Below are 25,817 nucleotides of genomic sequence, written 5' to 3'. Positions count from 1 at the left end.
GGTTCCTCTCTCCTCCTGGACTTTAAGGGATATATACAGTATGCTGTCACAACAGGAGTACAAACCAGGAGAAGTCATAATTAGGTTACCAGATTTTTGTTGGCAAATCTGAAACACTCGCTCATTATTTATTTATTTATTTATTTGACTCTTTTCTATGCCAACATTCTTGATCATTACCATATCACATTGGTTTACAAAGAACATGGGGTTATAACTTTAACAAACCATTTAAACAAGAAGAAAAGTTACAATCAACAAGGTGGAGTAAACTTGGGGGGCTAAGGTAGCCGGAAAGATAGGACAGAGGAAGACAGTTAACAAAGTAAAATTAAAAATTAAAAAGTTTTAAAAAATACTTAGTAGATGGTTCCTAGCTGCATATATAGCGAAGAGTGGCTAAGGGGCCATTTGCATGTTTCGGAGAGTTTAAGGGAAGGCTTGAAGGAATAGCCAGGTCTTGAGTTTTTTCCGAAATGTTAGATGGCAGGGCTCCAGTCTGAGGTCTGTGGGCATATTATTCCAAATGGCAGGACCCGCTGTCGAGAAAGCCCGGTCTTTAGTCACTGTATGGTGTGTGGCTTTGGTTGGGGGGCTTGCAGAGTTCCTTTGTACGCTTCTCTGATGGGTCTAGTAGAGGCATGGAGTCTGAATGGGATTTCAAGGTCAAGCTGTAGTTGTTTATGGATGGTTTTGTGTATTATGGTGAGGGATTTATGTAGGATTCTGTAATTTACTGGAAGCCAGTGTAAGCTCCGGAGGATGGGTGTGATGTGTTCTCCGTGGTTGGTGTTAGTCAAGATTCTCGCCGCGGCGTTCTAGAGCATCTGTAGTGGTTTGGTGGTGGAGATGGGGAGTCCGAGAAGGAGAGCGTTGCAGTAGTCTATTTTGGCAAAAAGCATGGTTTGAAGGACTGTCCTAAAATCATGGAAATGAAGGAGGGGTTTGAGCCTTTTCAAAACTTGTAGTTTATAAAAACAATCTTTGGTTGTGTTGTTGATAGATTTCTTTAGGTTTAGACGGTTGTCAAGGAATACTCCGAGGTCTCTTACATGTGTGATCTGAGTGTTGGGGTGGGTCTGTGGTGGGAGGTTATCATGGTTGGGGGAGATGAGGAGGAGTTCGGTCTTGGCAGCATTGAGGACCAGGTTCAAACTAGTGAGAAGGCGGGTGATGGATTGAAGGCAGTTTTCCCAGAATATGAGTGTTTTTGGGAGGGATTCTGTTATGGGGATCAGAATCTGAATGTCATCTGCGTAGAGATAGTGTATTGAGTGTATTATGCTATTATACTACCAGTAGCAAGCAAGCAGTTCATTTGTAGGGGATGCGGGGAAAGAGGATGCTGGAGGTGTGAGATATCCCATAGAAAACTGTACTAATCAACTGTTGAAATACACCTAAAAGGATATTATGAGGTTGATATTCAGCCGCAGAGTGGCTAGTTAAGTTAGCCGGATATAGCTATCTGGCTAACTTAATGGGGATAGTCATTGGCAAGGCTGCACCACTGAATATCCCCGACTATCTTAAAGTCAGCCGTATACGTATATCCAACCAACTTTAGGGCAGTGGTACGGCACGACCAGAATTAGCCGCATCAGTTATGTGGCTAACTCTGATATTTGGACCACTCGGAAACGCCTCCCGCCCACCCCTGGAACACCCCATGCAGCTGGCCATTTAGACAGATAGCTTTTCAGTTATCCCCCTAAATGGCTTTAGAATATCAACTCTATATGTTTTGATATCACAAAATACAGGATTCAGTATAAAAGTGTAAGTCTGACTGGTATGTCATAAAAGAGAATTAATTATGCACTTGAAAAAAGCAGAATCAGTCAGCAAAATCCCACTGCTTCCAACATATAAATTCTATATGCGATTATGTTCAGATCAGAATCTTTGAACTGGATCCTAGGATATTTTACACTGAGTTATTAATATTGTCTGGCAGGCAATAAAAGTTCCCAACCTTTGGTGTGCCTGGCTTGATTTTCTGTCTGTGTCTTTTTTCATGCCATGGTCTTCTCTTTATTCATAGTAACTTAGTATTGCCCAGGAACTTCCACTCCATGCAGGTTACCCCCATGCCTTATGTTAAGGATAGAAATACTTATAATCAAAACCAAGCAACTGTCAAACCCATAACAAAATTTACTGCTAGCACCATTTTTACTTGGTGAGCAGCCTTCCTGATAATTCAGACAACACTGCTTAAACATGCTTTGCTTTTGGACTTGGCCATAAAAGCAGTGCTGTGCTTCACCCCTAATGTCAGCTTATCAGTACCAGACTGTTAAAGTCATGGCCCAGCGGCTGTCTTCAGAATCCAATACCCCTTTCACCCCCCCCCCCCCCCCCCCCCCCCGTCAAAGCAGAGAGTGATGTTGAAGTTGCAGCAAAAGTATCAAGGCAAATTGGTTAAGGGTAGTAATCCCCCATGTCTTCTGTTAAGAGTAGTAACTGCCGCTCCGTGCAGGTTACCCCATGCACTCTTTTCTTCATTATCATCGCCAACCCTTTAGGGTCCACAGAGTTTATCCCATGCCCTTTTGAATTTGTATACTGTTTTCATCTTCACCACCTCTTCTGGAAGGGCAGTCCAGGCATCTACTGCCCTCTCTCTGTGAAAAAATATTTCATTATGTTGGTTCTGAGTCTTCTCTCTTGGAGTTTCATTTTGTGACCCCTAGTTCTACTGTTTTTTTCTTTCCAATGGAAAAGATTCAAAGTTTATGCATCATTAAAACCTTTCAAGTATCTGAAGGTCTGAATCATGTCCCCCCTGCACCTCCTCTCTTCCAGGGTATATACATTTTCAAATCCTTCAGCCTCTCCTCATAAGTCTTCCAATATAGTCCTCACACCATTTTGGTCTCCCTTCTCTGGACTGCCTCCATCCTGTCTCTATACTTTTTGAGATACGGGCACCAGAACTGAACATAGTTCTCCAGGCGAGGCCTCACCACCTCCTTTTCTTACTGGTTATTCCTCTTCTCTATGCAGCCCATCATTCTTCTGGATTTAGCTATCACCTTGTCACATTGCTTTAACACTTTCAGATAGTCAGACACTATCACTCCCAAGGACCCTCTCTCCCAGTCCGAGAACATTAATCTTATACCTCCCCCTCCCCCCCCCCATCATATATAGCTCTTTTGGATTACTGCACCCTAGATTCATGACTCTGCACTTCTTGACCATTGCATTCGGTGGACCGCAGGCCCATCCCTTGACCCTTACCTCTAGGTCAGGCCAGCCCTCTTTTCCTCCCAAAACCGCACCGGCTTTCTGGGATGTGGCCAACTGCCGCACCTGCCTCCAGGCTCCCATCCACTCCCTGGCATTGGGTTCTCCTCGGAGCATGTCAGGAGGCCCATTCCACGACTGCCTTCCTCTTCACAACAGGTCGCCAACAGATCCCCAAGGCACGCCCTCCTCCCTTAGGATGCATGCATGACGACTGCCCTAAATTTAAAGGGCCAGTGGTGGGAACCCTCCCCCGGAGGTGCCCTCTGAAGATGTCATCCAGCTACTCCTATAAATGGCTGAGACGGAGAACCCTCCAGTGCCTCGGCAATAGGTCGACTCTATGAGAGAAATGCTTTGCCTCTGCATTCCTGATTCCGCTGTGTGTCCTGTTCCTGGTTCCTTGTTTTCTCTTCTTGTCTTTGTGGTCAGTCTTCGCTTCGTCTATCTTCAGCATCTTGACTTGCTCCTGCGGTTCCTCATCTTCCCTCCTCTTCATTCTTCGCCCCATCAGACTGGACTTCTGGCTTGACCTCGGATTTGACCTAGATGTTGCTTGACCTCCACCTGCCCTTTACCACTGCATGCTTACTGTTACTGCTCGAACTCTGCCTGAACTACGACAATGAGTAAGCTCCATCCACCACTGACCACAGCCCGACTCTGACTCTGTTGACTGCTACCTGTCCCGACTGCTGCTTGTATCGACTCTGCTTCTTCACTATGCTGACCTGCAACATCTTCACCCCCACAGAGGCCTGTGCCTAAGTCCAACCAGCCCCGGCACCCGAGGGCTCAACATAAGGGGGACGAGGGATGATATTGGTGAAGCTCCAGTTGGGCCTCTGCTCCAGCCAGCTCTGCCTGCCGACGGTGGGGACCTGCAGGGCTCCTCCTTGTGAGCTGCGCCAACTCCACCTCGGCCCAAGGGTTCACTTCCACAAGAGATTGCCGAGACCCTGGATCCAGCAGATGCATCGGATCTTCAGGCCATCCCAACCCTAGCACAGAAGATCCAGCAGCAGCAGCAGATTCTTGGGCTCCTGGCAAGGTCCATGTAGTGACTCAGCGCTCACCTGGATGCAGCTGCAGGGTCGGCCGCTTCCTCACCTCCCATTGCCATTGCAGCCCCTCCAGCAATACCTTATCCTCCCACAATTCAGTTAACAGCATGGCCCCGGTATGCTGGGGACCCGAAACAGTGCCAAGGATTCTTGAACCAATATTTCATACACTTCTCTCTTCAACCAGCATTGTTTCCCAATGCATTTGTCAAGACAACCTTCGTGTTCTCCTTCCTGAATGGTAAGGCCTTGGCCTGGGCCTCCCCATTATGGGAATGAGTGAATCCTCTTCTCCAACATCTTCAGCAATTTGTCGAGGCCTTCAAACTCGTCTTTGGCGAACCCGGCTGGCTGGCCACGGAGGGTTGGGACCTTCTGCACCTACATCAGCATTCCCAAATGCTGATGGACTATGCTATAGAATTTTGGACTATGGTTATGGAGCTAAATTGGGAACAGGAAATCCCCCATAGTATATTCATGGAGTGGCTGTCTTCGCGGGTCAAGGATGAGTTGGCCACCCACCAACTCCCAGAATCCCTGGATGGTTTATTGATTTAGACAGGTGGATCGACTGTTGCCTCCAGCAATGGACTTGGGAGCTCTGTCCACCACTCAGACCTGTTGCGCTAGCTTCTCGATTGCAACACCAGCTCAAGTGCACCTGGAGGAACCAATGCAGCTTGGGCAGGAATGCTCACCCCTGAAGAAAGGCACCATGACGTCAGCTGGGGCTATGCTTCTATTGCGATGGGACTGGACACCAGCTGGTGCGCTGGCCACTGAAGCCAGGAAACTAACCAGTCTAGGATCTAGTGGAAAGGTGATCCTAGGCTTCATGATTCCTACTCCTCAACTAACACTGCTGGTGACTATTGCTGTGGATAACCAAGAATTTCCTACCCAGGCCCTGGCAGACTCTGGCGCCGGGGGAAATTTCATAATGAAATCCCTTGTCGATCACTTAGGCTTCCTATGGTTGCCAGAAAGACACCCCTAGCCATCTTCATGATTCGTGGGGATCTGCTCCCCAGGACTTATCTATGGCACACTTGCACCTATGCACCGGCTTGCTACATGTACAGAGAATACTCTTTCATATCATGAACAACATGGTGCATCCCATCATACTAGGCTTACCCTGGTTGCAATTCCACTCTCCGTACGTCAACTGGGCTTCATTATAACTGACCGGCTGGAGCTCTCATTGCCACAGCTCATGCCTGCAATGTGTTGAACCACCACCTCATTTGCCCTTGACGACAACCTTAGCAGGCTACCTCCATAGTACACAGATTACACTGAAGTGCTCTCCAAGAAGGAGGCTGACACTCTGCCTTCCCATAGAACATGCCATACTGGTTCAGACCAAGAGTCCATCAAGCCCAGCATCCTGTTTCCAACAGTGGCCAATCCAGGCCATAAGAACCTGGCAAGTACCCAAAAGCTAAGTCTATCCCATGCTACTGTGGCATGTAATAGCAGTGGCTATTTTCTAAGTCAACTTAATTAATAGCAGGTAATGGACTTCTCCTCCAAGAACTTATCCAATCCTTTTTTAAACCCAGCTACACTAACTGCGCTAACTACATTCCCTGGCAACAAATTCCAGAGTTTAATTGTGCGTTGAGTGAAAAAGAACTTTCTCCGATTAGTTTTAAATGTGCCACATGCTAACTTCATGGAGGGCCCCCTAGTCCTTCTATTATCCGAAAGAGTAAATAACAGAGTCACATTTACCTGTTCTAGACCTCTCATGATTTTAAACACCTCTATCATATCCCCCGTCAGCCGTCTCTTCTCCAAGCTGAACAGTCCTAACCTCTTTAGTCTTTCCTCATAGGGGAGATGTTCCATTTCCTTTATCATTTTGGTCTCCCTTCTCTGTACCTTCTCCATCGCAACTATATCTTTTTGAGATGCGATGACCAGAATTGTACACAGTGTTCAAGGTGTGGTCTCACCATGGAGTGATACAGAGCCATTATGACATTTTCCATTTTATTCATCATTCCCTTTCCAATAATTCCCAACATTCTGTTTGCTTTTTTGACTGCTGCAGCACAGTGAACCGATAATTTCAATGTATAATCCACTAAGCGCCTACATCTCTTTCTTGGGTGGTAGCTCCTAATATGGAACCTAACATTGTGTATCTATAGCATGGGTTATTTTTCCCTATATGCATCACCTTGCCCTTATCCACATTAAATTTCATCTGCCATTTGGATGCCCAATTTTCCAGTCTCACAAGGTCTTCCTGCAATTTATCACAATCTGCTTGTGATTTAACTACTCTGAACAATTTTGTGTCATCTGCAAATTTGATTATCTCACTCGTCGTATTTCTTTCCAGATCATTTATAAATATATTGAAAAGTACGGGTCCCAATACAGATCCCTGAGGCATGCCACTGCCCACTCCCTTCCACTGAGAAAATTGCCTATTTAATCCTATTCTCTGTTTCCTGTCTTTTAGCCAGTTTGTAATCCATGAAAGGACTTCGCCACCTATCCCATGTCTTTTTACTTTTCCTAGAAGCCTCTCATGAGGAACTTTGTCAAACGCCTTCTGAAAATCCAAGTATACTATATCTACCGGTTCACCTTTATCCACATGTTTATTAACTCCTTCAAAAAAGTGAAGCAGATTTGTGAGGCAAGACTTGCCTTGGGTAAAGACATGCTGACTTTGTTCCATTAAACCATGTCTTTCTATATGTTCTGTGATTTTGATATTTAGAACACTTTCCACTATTTTTCCTGGCACTGAAGTCAGGCTAACCGGTCTGTAGTTTCCCGGATCGCCCCTGGAGCCCTTTTTTAATATTGGGGTTACATTAGCCACCCTCCAGTCTGGATCCTTTCCTGATGCACCTAGTGTTGGAGCCACTTGGCAATAGTTATCACAACATTAAAAAAGATATTTAAAAAATCTACAACTCCTAATTCCTGCAATTAAGACAACAGATGATTGTGAACTACTGTGTCAAACAATGCACTTAAAGACTAGGAAACCATCTTTGCCTTTATTCTGTGTCCATCCTAATTTCATTAACCATGAACAGTTTCAGTACTTTTGCTTTAATTGCCTCTTTCACCTTACTATGAAATCTTGCTGGCAGTAGTTTGGTTTTCCTTTGACTTTTTTAATGCATGGAATATATTTTATATGCGCCTCAAGGATGGTAATTTTTTCTTCTTTTAATTTTTTATTTATGCAATTTTACATTACAGAATCCAAGAAAATTTCTTTTAATGGAAATAGAAAATGACAGAGAAAAGAAAACAGGATAAAGAAAAAATTATTGAAACACTAAACAAAGCCTTGTCAATTTCAATCCAAGTTCATCATATAGGGATCCGGATACAATTCAAGGGAAACAGAACAGCAAACAGGGGCTCAATTAAAACAGGACTTTCTTCTGCCAATAGAACATTATATTAAGTAGCTACAGGATGAGAGAGATTAGCTACAGGATGAGAGAGATCATCTCCCAACAGCATCTTATCACTTAGGAAAGGAGATAATTGTGCAGGTTGGAAAAAAAACCAGGAAAAATCTTTATACTTAACACAACATTTACAAGGATATTTCAAAAGATGATAATTTTAAACAGCGTCCACGTCTCCTGCAAGTATTTGTGCATATGTGTTTGTATATATATGTGAGGGGGCATGTGTGTGTGTTTATATGTGAATGGGTGTGTGCAGGGGGGGAGGGGAAAGAACATGTCTGTGAGAGTGTGTGCATTTGTGTAGGAGGAAGAGACTGGGAGACAGGACAACCACCCCTGCCCCTGACCACTGTATCGGTGCAAACATCTGGGCCTTTTTCGATCCCCATCACCTGGTAACCAAGGTGCCAGCCTCTAGGCTAATTGCCACCTACACCAAGCCAGGTCCCCTTACTTATACAACACTGAGAGGCACAACACTCAATCTAGTGCCAAACAACGACAATGACACCATCATCCCGCAGGGTTTTTTCACACTGCTTATGACCACAACACAGGGAGAGACCGCTACCACCCATGAAAGGACAGACACAAGGGCCCCAATGATATCATCACAATTGGGGGATCCACCCTCCCAGCCTGACCAGGGAAGGAACCCCACCCTACTTGCAATAGCTATCCTGCTCCCAACGATTTAACGCAGGCTTCAGACCCTACTATCCCCGCTGCCGCCACCCCACTTTTCCATCGGGGGGTGAAGCCACCGAAGCGGCCGGAGTCCCCTCCATCAAGGGAGGAGCCCCAAAAGCCAGGGGGAAGAAAAAACAAAAGACTAAATTGTACACCAGTCAGAGCCCTGGGGATGATGACACCTCAGTGATACCCCATGCTCCACCTGCTAGACCATCCTATGCGGCAATAGTGGCAGGGAGCGGGCATAACCCTACCTTAAACCTCCCCTCTGCGAGATTTAGCACTGTTAATTGCAGCATTATTTGGTAAATTCATCAGCTCGGTAATCAAAAATTCTGCAACATGAGCTTAGAATCAATTTATATATTTACCTGTTTTGGGCGACAACATTGGTATAAACAGAATTAGCCACACTGGAATGATACTCATCAGGGGGCATCACATCTACAGCAAAACAAAATATTATAACTGGTTAGGATGAAGAAAAACCCCACAAGGCCACAAAATCTAGTCTTTGTTTAATTGTTTGACTACTTTCTCAATGAGAAGCCAAACATTCACTGTAATCCATAGCCAATTCTTCAGTGATGAAAAAGCAGTGTTGCGTACTTGTAACAGGTGCTCTCTGAGGACATCAGGATGGCAGTCCTCACAATCAGGTGACATCGTTCCATGCAGCCCGCCCAGAACTTTTATGTCAAAGTTTCTGGAACTTTGACAGTGCCCCATTGGACATGTGTAGGCTACTATTATATCACGCGTCCACACAGGGGCCCCTCCATCTACTTACTTTAGCTTATACTGGGCGAAGCCAACTCCAAAGCAAGAGCAGCCATCCTGCTGTCCTCGGAAAGTAACTAACTCTGCTTTCTCTGAAGACAATGGGGAATCATTAGCTACAGACTGCTCTGGATGAAAAAAAAGAGGAAACAAAACAGTCCAATGGGCGCAATGACTGTTTTTGTTGGTAACAGGCCTTTTTCCTTTTTTATACTTTTCTTGTAAAGGAAGAGTCTGAAAGAAAAACAACAGGCCCTAGGAGGTAACAGAGTTGAGTTTTACACCTCAAACAGATTCCACAGGAAAGACTGGCCAAACCTATGTCACACCGGGAGTGCCTGTCCAAACAAAAGTGTATTGTGAATGTGAGGAAGGAACTCCCCATCACAGCTTTCCAGATCTCCTCCATGGAGACCATTCTTAGGACAGCTACCGATGCTGCCTTATCTCTAACTCTGTGAACCCTGAAATATGCCATCAGATCTAGACCCGCCATGGCATAACATAAGAAGATGTAATATGCTAACCAACTGGGTAAAGTCTGGCAACAGCAATCTCCAGTTTGTTGGTGTCAAAAGAAACAAAAAGTAGGGTGGCCTTTCTATAGGCTTCAGTCCACTTCAGTTAGAAGGCCAAGGCTCTTTTGCAGGCTAAACTGTGCAGCGCTGGTGCATTTTGGTGGATATATAGGCTGGGAAACAAATTGTAGAAGGTAGACTGACTGGTTGAAATGCAATTCTAAAACCACTTTAGGAAGAAACTTAGGGTGGGTATGCAGAACCATCCTATCATGATAAAAATTAATATAAGATGGATAAGTTACTAGATCCTGGAGCTCACAGACTGTGCACTGAAGTAACTACCACTAAAAATATGACACTGAGCTCAAGTACTTCAGGTCTCAAGAAACTGCAGGAAGCCTAATGGGAGGCTTCAAATGAAGCAAGCTTTGCATAAATTTGACAACCAAAGGCTGTATAGTGATGGGTCTACCTTCTACAAAATGGTGATAGGCACCAGTTGCACTGAGATGCACTCTTAAGGAGTTGGCCAAATTTAGAAGGTAATCAGGCAGTTTTTGTGAGGAGGAGGAGAAAATGGTCTAAGGCATTTTGTTCATACTACAAGGCAAAGCTCCTCCATTTTAGTCCATAGGACTACTTCATAGACTCTTTCCTTGAAACTAACAGACTGTGAGACACATCCTCTGAAGGATCCAGGGGATGAAAAGTTACTCTCTCAATGTGAGTTAATGCTAGTCCAAAAGGCAGCAAGCAGTACTGGAGATGACAATCCCCTATCACAAATTTGAGATATTATTGGTGACCTGGAACTATCTCTATTTGAGAGTAAGCCTCATAGTAACATAGTAATGACAGCAGAAAAGGACCAAATGGTCCATCCAGTCTGCCAGCAGTTTCTTTTAAGGGTAGTAACTGCTACCCCGTGCAGTTTACTCCCATATCACATATACTTATGGGAAAATAAGTGTAAGAGCTTGCTGGGCAGACTGGATGGGCCGATTGGTCTTTTTCTGCCGTAATTTCTATGTTTCTATGTTACTTGTTAAGGGTAGTAATATTTACAATCAAAACCAAGCAACTGTCAAACTCATAAAAAAATTACTGCTAACAACATTTTTACTGGGTGAGGAGCCTTCTTGAAAATTCAGACAATGCCTAATGACATGTTTTGCTTTTGGTCTTGGCTGAAGAAGCAGTCCTGTGCTTTTACCCTTGTCTGTGCATAAGTACCCCAGACAGTAAAGTCAAGACCTGCATTGGTCGCTCTCCACCATAGACCTGCATTGGTCGCTCTCCACCATAGACCTGCATTGGTCGCTCTCCACCATAGAAGTGGAGAGCGATTTTGCCGTTGCATCAAAAGCATCAAGACTTATTGGCTAAGGATAGTAATCCCCATGTCTTGCATTAAGGGTAGTAACTGCTGCTCTGTGCAGGTTACTGTCACGGAGTGTGGGCTGTTGCACTGAGGTGAGATTGGTGTTGCTTTACTGGTGACTCAGCTGGGCCCCCCACTGTCAGTAGACACACTCACTAAGACTAGGACCAGGTCTGGGCTTCACCTATACCAGCCTCCTCCATCACAGGTTTAGCCCTTGGATTCAGAGGCCAGCAGGACTTAGGAAAAAGTCCCATGGATATCAGATGGACGATGGCAAGAAACAGGTTCAAGTCAGGGCAGGTGGCAGTGTCGAGATCCAAACATAAATTGAGGCAGGCAGAGATCAGGTGGTGTCAGGTTTCAGTCAGTGGTCAAGGCAAGCAGATACCAAGCAGTGTCAGGTCCAGACAATGGTCGGGGCAGGTGGAAATCAGCAATGTCAGGTTCCAGGCAGAGATCAGGGCAGGCAGATACCAAGCAGTTTCAGCTCCAGGCAATGGTCAGGGTAGGTGGAGAGCAGGTGGTGTCTAGTTCCAGGCAGTGTTCAAGGCACGAGAGATCAGTCTGAAAGAGAGTGGGAGAGGACTGAAGCAAGGCAGGATAGAGACAGGCAAGGACAGAGCAAAACAAAGGTGGGCTAGAACAAGGTACAGCAGGAATGAAACAAGGCAGGAAGGATGAGACTGGGAAGACTGGACAAGGCTGATCAAGACTGGGCAGGATAATTTATTTATTTATTTAACATTTTTCTATACCGACCTTCAAGGTTGAATACCATATCAGGTCGGTTTACATGGAACAGGGGTAGATCAGTATAACATAATGTAACATAAGGAACAACTTTTTATAATTAGCGGAGACAAAAGCAGAGAAGCAAAAAGTTACATAATAACAAGGACTTTGAACTTGGAAGCTGATTCAGCTGAAAAAAGAGAAGCCTTAGGAGGGTATTAAATTAAATATATTGTGAAATGTCAGAGCCTGGTCTAGAGCTAGTTAACTTATTAGGGTAGCAAACTAGTACATGAGGTGAATATTGGAGGGGCGAAGTTCCATATTCATAAGCTGAGTAGTTATCTAGTGAAAGTTTGATGGATCAGGGAAGGCTTGTAAGAAGAGCCAAGTTTTGAGTTTTTTTTTAAATGTTGGTAGGCACGGTTCCATTCTGAGTTCTGCGGGGAGGTTGTTCCAGATGGCTGGACCTGCTGTAGAAAAAGCTCGGTCCCTGGTAGAGATGAGTCGTGTGGCTTTAGATGGCGGGGCTTGTAGTGCTCCTTTGTAGGTTTCTCTCATTGGTCTGTTGGAAGTGTGGAGTTTGAGTGGGAATTCGAGGTCGAGATGGAGGAGGTTATGAATTGATTTGTGAATTAGAGTTAGAGATTTGTGTAGAGCCCTGTGACTGACTGGTAACCAGTGTAGATTACGGAGGATGGGCGTAATATGGTCTCTCTGGTTGGTGCTTGTCAAAATTCTCGCTGCGGCGTTCTGTATCATCTGTAAGGGCTTGGTTGTTGAGCTGGGTAGGCCGGTGAGGAGAGCGCTGCAGTAGTCAATTTTGGCAAATATTAGGGATTGAAGAACAGTCCTAAAGTCATGAAAATATAGGAGAGGTTTGAGTCTTTTTAACACCTGAAGTCTGTAGAAGCACTCTTTAGTTGTGGTTTTGATCATATTCTTTAGGTTAAGACGGTTGTCTATAATTACTCCAAGGTCTCTCACATGAGTGTGGGTGAGAAGGTGTTTGTGATGGATCTGAGACGGGAGGTTTTCTTGGTTGGAGGAAATGAAAAGGAGTTCAGTCTTAGAGGCATTGAGGACCAGATTTAGACTGTTGAGGAGATTAGTGATGGCTTGTAAGCTGTTGTTCCAGAGTGCAAGGGATTTGTTAATAGATTCTGTTATGGGAATCAGAATCTGAACATCGTCTGCATAGATGTAGTGAATGAGGTTAAGACTAGTTAACAGTTGGCAAAGGGGAAGGAGGTAAATATTGAAAAGGGTAGGTGATAGGGATGAACCTTGTGGTACGCCAAGAGAGGAATTTGTAGATGGTGATTCTTTATTGTTGATTTTGACTTTAAAACTTCTATTACTGAGGAACGACTTGAACCAATTGTGGACTGTTCCCGAGATGCCTATGTCTGAAAGGCGTTTCAAGAGGATGGGGTGGTTGACAGTGTCGAAAGCCGCTGAGATGTCTAAAAGGATTAGGAGAAAGGAGTGTCCTTTGTCTACACCCATAATAATATGGTCTGTTAGAGATATGAGTAGGGTTTCTGTGCTGCGAGATTTGCGGAACCCATACTGGGAAGGGAAAAGCAAGTTGTGATCTTCTAAATAATCCGAAAGCTGTATGTTGACCAATTTCTCTGTGAGTTTGGCTAAAAATGGTAGATTCGAGATAGGGCGGAAATTAGCCAGAACACCAGGGTCTAGGTTATGTTTCTTGAGGAGTGGTTTCAGGGAAGCGTTTTTTAGACTATCTGGGTAGAATCCTTGAGTTAAGCAGCAATTTATGATTTTGGTTAAGGGACCAGAGATTATATTTGGGATATGTAGCAGTAGCTTGGAAGGTATGTTGTCCGATGGGTGGCTGGATGGTTTCTGCCTTTTGAGAATGGATTCGATCTCTTTGGTCGATGTTAATTCGAATTTGTCGAATTTGACTCCCTTAAGAATGTAGGTGTTATCGAATGAGGTGTTGTAGTCAGACTTGGTTGGAAGGAGAGCAAGTGTGTTTGAAATCTTCTGCTGAAAGAATAGGGCTAGTTCATTTGCTTTGGATTGAGCTTGTTCGTCAGGTATCGATGGTGGTAGAGACTTTGTTATTTGAGAGACATATGCAAAGAGGGTTTTTGCATCAAATTGGAGATCATGGATTTTATTACCGAAGTATTCTCTTTTTGCTTTTAGAATTGAAGTCCTGTAGAAATGTAGAGTTCCTTTGTATGACAATAGTGTAGTGGTGGAAGGTGCTTTGCGCCATTTATTTTCTTTGTGGCGTAATTCTTGTTTTATCCGTTTGAGTTCGCTGGAAAACCAAGGTTGATTTCCTTTTTTTGTGGTGTTGCTTAGTTTCGTGATTGATGGGCAGAGTTTATTTGCTACCTCTTCAGTGATCTTGTGCCATGATAGCACTGCTGTGTTAGGGTTGGACAGATCTAAGTTAGAGAGTTCCTTGGAGAGATGTTCACTGAGGGTCTCAGAAGCACAGGGTTTCCTGAATTGAAAGGAGGAAAGATGCTGTGGAGAGGGAGACTGTTTTTTTGTAGTGAGGGTGGTTGTTATCAGAAAGTGATCTGACCAGGGGATAGGGGTACACACAGGTTCCGTGGAGTTGGAGAAGTTAGAGTTGATAAAAATAAGGTCCAGGGTGTGTCCTGCTTTGTGTGTAGGTTTGTTTACAATCTGAGTGAATCCCATTGCACTGAGGGCTGTGAGGAGGGCGTCACAATTGGATGAGTGGGAAGAAGCCTCAAAGTGGATGTTGAAATCTCCCATGATTATGGTGGGTAAGTCAGTGTTGACGTGTTTCACCACGGATTCTATAAGAGGGGAGGCATCTGTATCTAATACTCCTGGGGGCGCATAGACTAGTAGTACTTACAGCTGGTTTGATTTGAATAGACCTAGCTCAATTTTAGATTCTGACTTAATTGTATCTGGAGTTAGTCTGAGTTCTTTTTTGGTGGCTAGTAACAGACCGCCTCCTCTCTTTTTTTGTCTGTGAATTGTAAAAAAGTCGTATTTGTGGGTGGGTAATTGATTGATTAGGGCAATGTCAGAGTTTTTTAGCCAGGTTTCTGTGATAGCACAGACGTCTGGGTTACAGTCCAAGAGATAGTCGTTGAGGATGTGAGTCTTTTTTGTCAGAGATTGAGAGTTAACAAGGGTCACTGAGAGGAGAGTTAATCCTAGGAACTGAGTCAGCGGATTGATCATGATTGGAATGAGAGATCTAGGAGTTCTTACTGGAGGTACCAGAGTCAGAGCTGGAAGCATGTTGCGGTGTAATTGGTGGTATCTTATTGGAATATGTTGGGCTAGCATGTTGGAGAGTCTTGCTGGATGCCGGAGAGGCTGGAATGGGTGATGGGTGGATGCTAGAGAGGCTGGAATGGATGCTGGGTGGATGCTGGAGAGACTGGAATGGGTGCTGGGTGGAATGGATGCTGGGTGGATGCTGGAGAGGCTGGAATGGGTGCTGGGTGGAATGGATGCTGGGTGGATGCTGGAGAGGCTGGAATGGGTGCTGGGTGGATGCTGGAGAGGCTGGAATGGGTGCTGGGTGGATGCTGGAGAGGCTGGAATGGATGCTGGGTGGATGCTGGAGAGGCTGGAATGGGTGCTGGGTGGATGCTGGAGAGGCTGGAATGGGTGCTGGGTGGAATGGATGCTGGGTGGATGCTGGAGAGGCTGGAATGGATGCTGGAGAGGCTGGAATGGGTGCTGGGTGGATGCTGGAGAGGCTGGAATGGATGCTGGGTGGATGCTGGAGAGGCTGGAATGGGTGCTGGGTGGAATGGATGCTGGGTGGATGCTGGAGAGGCTGGAATGGATGCTGAGTGGATGCTGGAGAGTCTTGATGGACGTTGGGGAGGCTGGAATGAATGCTGGAATGGCTGCTGGTGAGGTTGGTTGAGTGGTGGCTTTATTTCAGACAGTAGAATCCGTTAGCCCAGTACCTTTGCAGACAGCTACATTTATTCAGGATATAGATTTAGATTCTTCCGCGGGTATGGCTCGGGGCTTCCTCGGGGCTGTACGAAGGGGTGAAACAAAGGGGCCTGCCCCTTTGTCGCGCTCCTTCGGCGCCGGACAGAATCCAGATTTAAAGCCCCTCAGGGCTGGCTCCTATTGGTGGAGCTGGGTCAGGGGGCGGGGCTCCCGTTTTCGGCACGGTTTTTGTTTTTTTTCTTTTTTCTCTTCAAGATGAACAGCTTTACTTAGCTTTGCTGCGTTATCGTCGCCGAGGTCCCCCGGGTGGGGAGAGTGAAGCCTAGACCTTCCCCCGGCGGGGCTCGGCGCCGGTTGCGCAGGCCTTCCCCGATCGTGGCTGTGCTGAAGAGGAAATGGCGCCGGACAGAATCCAGATTTAAAGCCCCTCAGGGCTGGCTCCTATTGGTGGAGCTGGGTCAGGGGGCGGTAAGGTAAGGCAGGCAGACAAGAATGAGCAATACGCACTGCAGCAAAGCAGGAAGAGTTGTGAAGGCTCCGGCTTGCAGGCACATTAGGATTTAAATGGCCCACAGACCGTTATGTCATCTTCCTACGCTGCAGCCCATTTCCCGGCGAGGTGCTGATAAGGAGAACAGGAGGCCACGCATGAGCCTAGAAAAGCGCCATGCCATGAGGAGATGAGGGTGTCTGGCAGGCACCTTCCTAGGTTCATGCGTGGCCTGCTGCCCTCCTTAAGTGAGACTGGCTGCAGAATGGTCTCGCAGTATGCCCATTGTTACAGTTATCCTCATGCTTATCAGACCCCTAGATCATACAAGTTGGGGCCCTCGTTGGCTGAGTCCCCTTTACCCCTCCCCGTTGCTGTCAAAGTGGAGAGTGATGTTGTAGATGCATCAGAAGTATCAAAGCTTACTGGTTAAGTGTTAATCCCCATGCCTTTTGTTTAGGGGAGTAACTGCCGCACCAAGCAGGTTACCTCGTGCACACTTTTCTTTACTTCCATCCTCTGGCCTTCAGGGACCCCTTTTGAATTCATTGACTGTTTTCATCTTTACCACATCCTCCAGAAAGGCATTCCATGTATCCACCACCCTCTCCATGACAAAATATTTCCTGAGTCATCTCCCATGGAGTTTCATTTTGTGACCTCTAGGTTCTAATGTTTCTTTTCCAATGGATAAGGTTCAAAGTTCATTCATTACTAAAACTTTTTAGGTATCTGAAGGTCTGTATCATATCTCCCCTGTACCTCATATCTCTTTCTCATAAATCTTCTGATGGAGACCCCACACTATTCTGGTCACCTTTCTCTAGACCGCCTCCAATCCTGTCTCTATCCTTTTTGAGATACGGGTTCCAGAACTAAACACAGTACTCCAGGTGAGGCCTCACCAAGGACCTGTACAAGGGGATTATCACCTCCTTTTTCTTATTGGTTATTCCTCTTTCTATGCAGCCCAGCATTCTTCAGATTTTAGGTATCACCTTGTCACATTGTTTTGTCGTGTTTAGATCACCAAACACTATTACCCCAAGGTCCATCTCTTGGTCAGTGCACATCAGTCTTTCACCCCCATCACATATAGGCCTTTTGGATTACCGCATCCCAGATGCATGACTCTCCACTTCTTGGTATTGAATCTGTTGCAATCGGCAGTCCATGGGGCAGGGCCACGGACCGCCGCCCTTACCTCCAGCTCCAAGCTGATCACACGAGCCCACATAAGAATGTGCGGCCAACTGCTGCATCTAACCAGGCCTGATGCGACACTAGAGGAAAGACGCCACTGAATACAACAGGTATTGCCCCTAGGCATGCATGCACCTGATCTGCCTTAATTTAAAGGGCCTGCAGCAGGAATCCCCCACGGCACCCTCTGATGATGTCAGGATTCCCTGCCTATAAAAGACTACCTCGGCAGCATTTCCTTGCCTTGGCAATAAGTCGACTACCTTGGTAGTAGTCCTTTGCTTCTATGTTGTTCCTGCATTCTAGTTCTTTGTTTCTGTGTTCCAGATCCATGTCCTGGTGGTCTTTATCGTGTTCTCCAGTCCCTTGTCTTCATCCATGGTCAGTCTTCATTCTCTTATCTTCATCCTCCCTGTAGTCAGTCTTCAGTTCCTTGTCTTCATTCTCCAGCCTCTTCATTGCCCACCTGTGTTCCTCCCTGTCTCCCTATTTGCTTCTCCATCTCTCCTTCCTTCAGATGGATCTCTGGTTTGACCTTGGCTTGGAACTTTGATTCTGACTCTGATTGAACTCCACCTGCCATTGACCACTGCTTGAACCTTGACTCGGTTTGATTGCTGCCTACCTCTGACACTACCTATGTTCTAACTGCCCAGGACCCTGGCATTTGACTCTACTTCTCCAACGGATATTCACTTCAACAGCAAAGGCCCGCATCCATGTCCTGCCGGCCCTGGCACCTGAGGGCTCAACCTAAGGGGAATGTGGGCTGGTATAGGTGAAGCTCCAGTTGGACCTCTGCCACAGCCAGCTCTTCCAGCCAACTGTGGGGACCTGAAGGGCTTCTACCTGCAGGTTGCACCAATTCCACGTCAATCCAAGGGTCCACGCCCACAACAGATTGCCTAGGTCTTGGCTTGGTGGACACCACAGCCTTCCAAGTCTCCAAGGCCTAGCACAGAACCTTCAGGAACAGCAGCGATTTCTTGAGCTCCTGGCAGCTTCCACGGAGCGCCTTAATGCTCGCTTAGATGCTACTACGGCTGCACCCTCTATTGCTCACCTTTTTTCTGCCTAACTCAGTCCCTTTTGGGACCCAAATCAGAGATTGTATGTTTTCTATTGCTGGTCCCAAACTTTGGAACTTCTTACCTAGTCCACTAAGACTACCAACTGAAAAAAAGAAATTCAAACAAGATCTCAAAACATGGCTCTTCAAAAAAGCCTATGAACTCATCTCAAATCTTTTAAACCTACTTAACAAAAGACTGATCTTACACCTAATTTCCTTCTACATTTATAATTCCTTAATTATTCTATTTAATTAATTCTTTAGAATTATTTCCATTGTTGAAGTAATTATTAACTCTCGTATATTTTATCTTTTATTCACATATTTATATTAATGCATGTTGAAATTTATTACCTTTCTTCAATGTAATTCATTGCTAAATTTGTAAACCGTTGTGATCTACTTATGGAATGACAGTATATAAAAACTTAAATAAATAAATATTGAATCAATTTGAGGATTCAGGCCTGTCCAAGGTGACCTACAACTTGAGAGTAATGAGGCCACATTTCCCCCGCCATAGAAGCAGAGAGCAACACTGTATATGCATTTAAAGTGATGTATCAGGCTTAATTGGTTTAGGGTAGTAACCGCCGTAATAAGCAAGTTACCCCCACGCTTATTTGTTTACCCAGATTGTGACGTTCAGTCCTTTTTGGTTGTTATCTGAATGCAAATCCTCTTTTTCACATTTCCCTTTGTCGTTGAAGCAGAAGCAATGTTGGGGTTGCATTAATCATGCAAGGGATTTTTTGAGTAAGGGTAGTAATCACCAGATAGTAGTCAACATTCTAGCAAGCCATTCCCATGGCGCTACTCTTCATTCCCATTCTCTAGACTTTATGGATCCACAGTGTTTATCCCATGCCGCTTTGAAATCCTTCACAGTTTTTTGGTCGCCCTCCTCTGGACTGCCTCCATCCTGTTTCTGTCCCTTTGGAGATACAGTCTCCAGAACTGAACACAGTACTCCAGGTGGGGCCTCTCCAAGGCCCTGTACAAGGGGATTATCACTTCCTTTCTCTTACTAGGCATTCCTCTCTCTATGCAGCCCAGCATTCTTCTGGTTTTAGCTATCACCTTGTCACATTGTTTTGTCGACTTCAGATCGTTAGACACTATCACCCCAAGGTCTCTCTCCTACTCCATGCACATCAGTCCTTCACCTCCCATCAAATACAATTCTTTCAGATTTCCACTCCCCATATGCATGACTCTGCACTTCTTGGCATTGAATCTCAGCCGCCATATCTTCGACCATTCTTTCAGCTTCATTTTCTCCACTCCTTCCGGCGTGTCCACTCTGTTGCAGATCTTAGTATCATCCGCAAAAAGACAAAACCTTACCTTCTATCCCATCCGCAATAGAGCTCACAAAGATATTGAACAGGATCGGTCTCAACTCTGATCCTTGTGGCACTCCGCTTAACACCGCTCTCTCTTCAGAGTAAGTTCCATTTACCATCACACATTGTCTTCTGTCCATCAACCAGTTTGCAATCCAGGCCACCATCTTGGCACCCACTCCTAAGCTTCTCGACTGCAAAGAAGGGAGAAAATTTACTGCGCTGCCTACTGACTAGCCAGAAGGGAGAAGAGAGACCCCAGCATAGGCAAAGTCGGAACCGACCGAGATTTATTAAAAAACACAGAAGAAAAGAACGGAGCTTCACAACCGCAAGATGATAGCTCTGTGGAAAAGAAGAGACCGAAACAGGACCTCACGTGGTTAGTGACATGCTGGGTATGCTCAGTGTGCCAATCAAAGTTTCTAGAAACTTTGACTCAAAGTTTTCTGTGCCAGGTTCCATCTGATGATGTCACCCAAGGTTGAGGACTAACATCTTGCTTGTCCTAGGAGAAAGAATTTAGTCTCTGTGATGGCCTTACCTTCACTAAGTGCCCCATTAACCCTTCGATCATCTAATGGTCCAACTGACTCCTTCACAGGGTTCCTGCTTTGAATATTGTTGCATCCGTCGGTCTTCAACGGCTTCGCCCTGCCTACCTCTCTCTACTTGCGGCTCCTCCCGCTCACCTTGGACTGATGGCCACCGCGGCATCTGCTTGCCGTTCTCTCCGGCATCCCCGGACCGGTTTTGGTGTTGCCTCCCGCCTTTCTCCTTCAAGGTACACCTCTAGGGCATGCATGCGCACGCCACCCTCATCTTTAACTCTACGTTGGCGCGAACCTGAGTGGCGTCCCACTGTTCTGATGTCACGACCTCCGGGTATATCTGCCTACAGTATTTGCTAGCTCGTTGAGTTAGCAACAGGATTCGTACGGATGGTATTCATTCTCCGTTCCTAAGCTACTCTGCCACTCCAGCGCTATCTGGAACTCTTACTACCCTTCGGGGTCTCTAACAGGGTACCCGCTCCTCGGGGGCCTCTTTGCTTCTTTCAGGTGCTATCAGGAAACCGGTATTCGCTCCTCGAGGGTCCATGTTCCCTATGTCGCTACCTGCAACCTCTATCCTTCTACTTGGAAGAACTAACTTACAGCTACCACCAGTGAGTACAGAAACCATCTCTTTCCACGGTACTTGCTTCACTGGAACCAGGTATTCGCTTCTCGAGGGCCTGTGCTCTGCTCTGGTGCCAGACCTCTCATCTAGTGAAATATCTGTTACTGCTAAGTAAGTACAACGCTACCAAGTCTCTCTGCTCTAAGGGATCAGGTTCTCGCTCCTCGAGGGCCTGCTCTCTCTGTCTTGGAGCTTCTCCTATTTCTATCTTGGGACTCTGAATGCTATTCTCATTGTGTGCTCATAACTCTCAGTCTCTTTCCACTACAGCACTGCCCTGCAGAGGATCCGCTGTTCCAGCGTTCTGTGTGAGACGCGCCCAGCCGGGCTCTACAACCACTGCTCACTACTGCCATCTCTGGTGGCCACTCAAACTGTTTAATAAAATATTCAAATCTATGTTTGTGTGTCCAGAGTCTAGCATGACACCATGGTCCCTCACGGGACTGCCCCCCGTGGGCGTGGTCAGCTACCACAATGTCCAAGGGTCCACCCAAACACCATTAACCAAAACAAATATATTTAAAAAAGATTTTATTATGAGTTTTTGCCTCTATGGCCAACTTCTTTTCAAATTCTCTCTTAGTCTTTCTTATCGATGTTTTACATTTTACATCCCAATGCTTATGCTTTTCCCTATTTTCTTCAGATTGATCCTACTTCCAATTTTTGAAGGAAGTTTATTTGGCTAAAATAGCTTCTTTCACTTCACCTTTTAACCAAGCCAACAGGCATTTGGCCTTCCTTCCAACTTTCTTAATGCATGGGATACATCTGGATTGAGCTTCTAAGATGATATTTTTAAACAATGTCCATGCCTGTTGTACACTCTTAATATCTGTAGCTGCCCCTTTCAGTTTTTTTTCTATCTTCCTCATTTCATCAAAGTCTCCCTTTTGAAAATTTAGTGCTAGAGCTGTAGATAATATTGTTCCCCTACCAGTCAATAATTCAAAATGGATCATGTTATGATCACTATTGCCAAATGACCCCACCATCATTACTTCTCTCAGCAAACTATGTTCCACTAAGAATTAGATCTAAAATAGCTCCCTTTCTTATTTGTTCCTGAACCAATTGCTCTGTGAAGCAGTCATTTATTCCATCCAGGAACTTATGTCTCTAACATGTCTTGATATTATATTTACACAGCCAATAATGGGATAATTGAATCTCCCATTATTACTATATTGCCAAATTGGTTAGCTTCACTCATTTCTCTTACTCTTTCATCATCCGTCTTATCATTTTGTCCAGATGCATGGTAGTATACTCCTATCAATATACTCTTCCCTAACAAACGTGATTTCTACCAAAAAAGAACTGTTCATTTAAGGGCGGATTTTAAACTGCCCATGCGCATACAATCTGGCCTTTACGCACGTGGCCGGGCCTTGTGCGTGCCGGGCGAATTTTCCAAGCGGCCCAGCCACGCGCGTAAAGGCTGGTACAGGCACAAGTGCCGGGCTTCCTGCAAGGAGCAGGCTGGGGCAGCGCCATTGTTCGCTGTCCCAGAGACTCGCGCGCCAGCAGCCAGCAGCTGAAGTAAGTTGCAAAGCAAAAAAGAAAAAGGTAAGGTTTAGGGGGTCAGGAGGAAGTATAGGTAGGGAGGTAGGAAAGTTCCCTCCCAGTCCGCTCCTTAACTGGAGTGGACTGGGAGGGACCTGGGGAAGGCCAGAATGCGTCGCCACACGGGAATTGCTAAAGTCCCCCCCCCCCTTTGCGCACACCGCCCGCACATACACAGATTATAAAATCCGGCATGCATGTGCACATGGCCCATGGATTTTCTACCATGCGCGCACTAGCGTGTGCAAGGTAGAAAATCAGTGCGTCCATGTGTGCTTGCTGGGAAGCGCACGCACATGGACGCAGTGTGCACAAGTGGAAAATCTACCTTAGTCTCTTGTAGGATCCTTAACCTGTTAGACTCTGTGCTATCCTGAACATAAAATGACACCCCACTCCCAAGTTGAACCACCCTATCATTGCAATATCATTTGTACTCTGGAATAGCACTGTCCCATTAGTTATCCTCTTTCCACCAGGTCTCTGAGATGCCAATTATGTCTACCTCTTCATTCAGTGCTTTGCACTCCCCCATCTTACTTCTTACGCTTCTGGCATTGGTATACAAACACTTCAAAATATGCTTTTTGTTGATATTAACAACCTGCTTATCAATTGACAGGGATAATTTGGAATTTTTTTTTTAACTTAGGTGGTTCTTTACTTATAGGCACAGGGACTACTTTTGTTTTTATTGGAACCTCTTTGTTGGGATGCTCTAACTCTCCTGTTTCATCAGTATCCTTCAAGGGTATGTCTCTTTGATCCATGCACTGCTGAGCGCCTGTCAGCTTTCCACTTTGTTCTAGTTTAAAAGCTGCTCTATCTCCTTTTTAGAGGTTAGCACCAGAGGCCTGGTTCACCCTGGTTAAGATGTAGCCTGTTCTTTCTGAAAAGACTCCCTCTTCCCCAAAAGGTTGGCCAGTTCCTTACAAAACTGAAACTCTCTTCCCTGCACCATCATCTCATCCGTGCATTAAGACTGGGGAGCTCTGCCTGCCTCTGGGGACCTGCACGTGGAACAGGGAGCATTTCAGAGAATGCAACTCTGGAGATTCTGGATTTTAGCTTTCTAACTAAAAGCCTAACTTTGGCTTCCAGAACCACCCTTCCAGTCCTTCCTATGGCATTGGTACTCACATGTACAATGACATGCGGCTCCTCCCCAACACTGTCTAAAATCCTTTCTAGGTGATGAGCGAGGTCGAACACCTTTGCACCAGGCAGGCAAGTTACCAGGTGATCCTCATGTCCACCAACTACCCAGCTATCTACATTCCTAATAATCAAATCTCCAACTATGACAACTGACCTAACCCTTCCCTTCTGGGCAGTAGCCCTGGAGACTCATCTTTGGTGCGAAAGGACAATGCATCAACTGGAGAGCAGGTCCTTGCTACGTGATCACTTCCTGCTATACAGGGTGATGCTCTCCAACCAGGTGACCTTCCTCCTCCAAGGCAGCATCAGGGCTGTCAGAATGAAATTGGAACTTGGCTACTATGTCTCTGAAGGTTTCATCTATATATCTCTCTTGCCTGCCTCAGCTCTTCTAGATTCCAGAAACTGAATTTGTTCTCTGAGAGCTAGGAGCTCTCTGCACAAGATACACAGCTCCCGCCCCTCCCCCGCCAGGGTTCCCTCCTCCCATTCACACCTCCCCTGCTGATCTTGGACCCAACTCCTCCTATCTCACTCCATCGTATACTTCTCAAGGCCACGAGCAGCGCACACTGCTCATGGCCCAACAAATCTCTACTCCTCTTTGTCGTGAGCGGCTCCACTCGCAGCACCACCTGGCTGCTCTTCGGTGTCCCCTAAGGGTCAGTGCCATAGGCAACCACCTAAGTTCACCTGATGGGCGAACCGGCCCTGTCACCAATGGATAAAAAAATCACACAAGTGGTACTCAATACAAAAAAGTTAGGAAGGCTCCCCGCTTGTTGCTACCTTCATATTAATTTTTTTGAGTTGGTTAAGTTTAAGTTGCAAAGGGAGTAGGAATGTGCAAATTAGAATGCTTTAAATTTATTGATATGTGGCAGACCCTTCCAGTCTGGCCACTAGATGCCACTATCCTGTCCTTAACACGTTTTACATAGGAGCCATCCAAACCCTTCAGTCCCTCCCACCTGGAGGCTCTGGATTGGATGTCTCAGTGCTATTTAGCTCAGTCATGTTAACACTTGGGGGGGGGGTTTAGTTTGCGAGAGTAGTCAGAAAGGAAGGATGCATTTTTTCTACAATCTGGTAGGGCTTCTCAGCTTTGCCAAAAGGAGTTTTCTTTTAAGAGAGATACCTCATAGTGCAATCCCTGCAGGAGGTGTTTAAAATCATGAGAGGTCTAGAACGGGTAGATGTGAATCGGTTATTTACTCTTTCGGATAGTAGAAAGACTAGGGGGCACTCCATGAAGTTAGCATGGGGCACATTTAAAACTAATCGGAGAAAATTCTTTTTTACTCAACGCACAATTAAACTCTGGAATTTGTTGCCAGAGGATGTGGTTAGTGCAGTTAGTATAGCTGTGTTTAAAAAAGGATTGGATAAGTTCTTGGAGGAGAAGTCCATTACCTGCTATTAAGTTCACTTAGAGAATAGCCACTGCCATTAGCAATGGTAACATGGAATAGACTTAGTTTTTGGGTACTTGCCAGGTTCTTATGGCCTGGATTGGCCATTGTTGGAAGCAGGATGCTGGGCTTGATGGACCCTTGGTCTGACCCAGTATGGCATGTTCTTATGTTCTTATGTAGGGTCCTTCTCATTATGGTTTCAGAGAAATAGATTGTTGAGCCTGATACCCTTTTAGGGGCAAAAGAGCTCTCATCAGGGTCCAGAGACCTGATAGCCTTCTCTAAACTCTAGGTAGGTAAGCACCAGTGATGGATTCTGCTGCAAGATATTTTGAAGGCTAGAAGAGTCCTATTTTTGGAAGGAACTGTGTTTACTCTATTTCTCTGGGAAAATTCATCCTTGCTGGCTGTACTCAAAGTACAGGGGCTGAAGACAAGTCAGCACATTCACAACTTGAATATGGCAAGCACCTGCGACAACTTGAATACCAGTTTAAGAAGATGTGTCTAGTTTAAGCTTTAAAGTATTTTTTGGATCCCCCTTCCCTAC

The 25,817-nt window shown here is 45.6% G+C and overlaps 1 protein-coding gene across 1 annotated transcript in view; it reads right to left on the bottom strand.

Moving 5' to 3' along the window:
• PGGHG (protein-glucosylgalactosylhydroxylysine glucosidase) overlaps positions 1–25,817 on the bottom strand; it is a 270,873-nt gene that overhangs the window by 92,789 nt on the left and 152,267 nt on the right. The window contains exon 9 of the mRNA XM_029582660.1: positions 8,839–8,911. Within this exon, the coding sequence (XP_029438520.1) occupies positions 8,839–8,911 (73 nt within the window). The remainder of the gene's footprint in view (positions 1–8,838; positions 8,912–25,817) is intronic.

This window comes from Rhinatrema bivittatum, chromosome 17 (genome assembly GCF_901001135.1).
Source record: "Rhinatrema bivittatum chromosome 17, aRhiBiv1.1, whole genome shotgun sequence".
NCBI lineage: Eukaryota > Metazoa > Chordata > Amphibia > Gymnophiona > Rhinatrematidae > Rhinatrema > Rhinatrema bivittatum.
The sequence above is the reverse complement of the archived record's forward strand: the minus strand, read 5'-3'. Positions and strand labels throughout refer to the sequence as shown.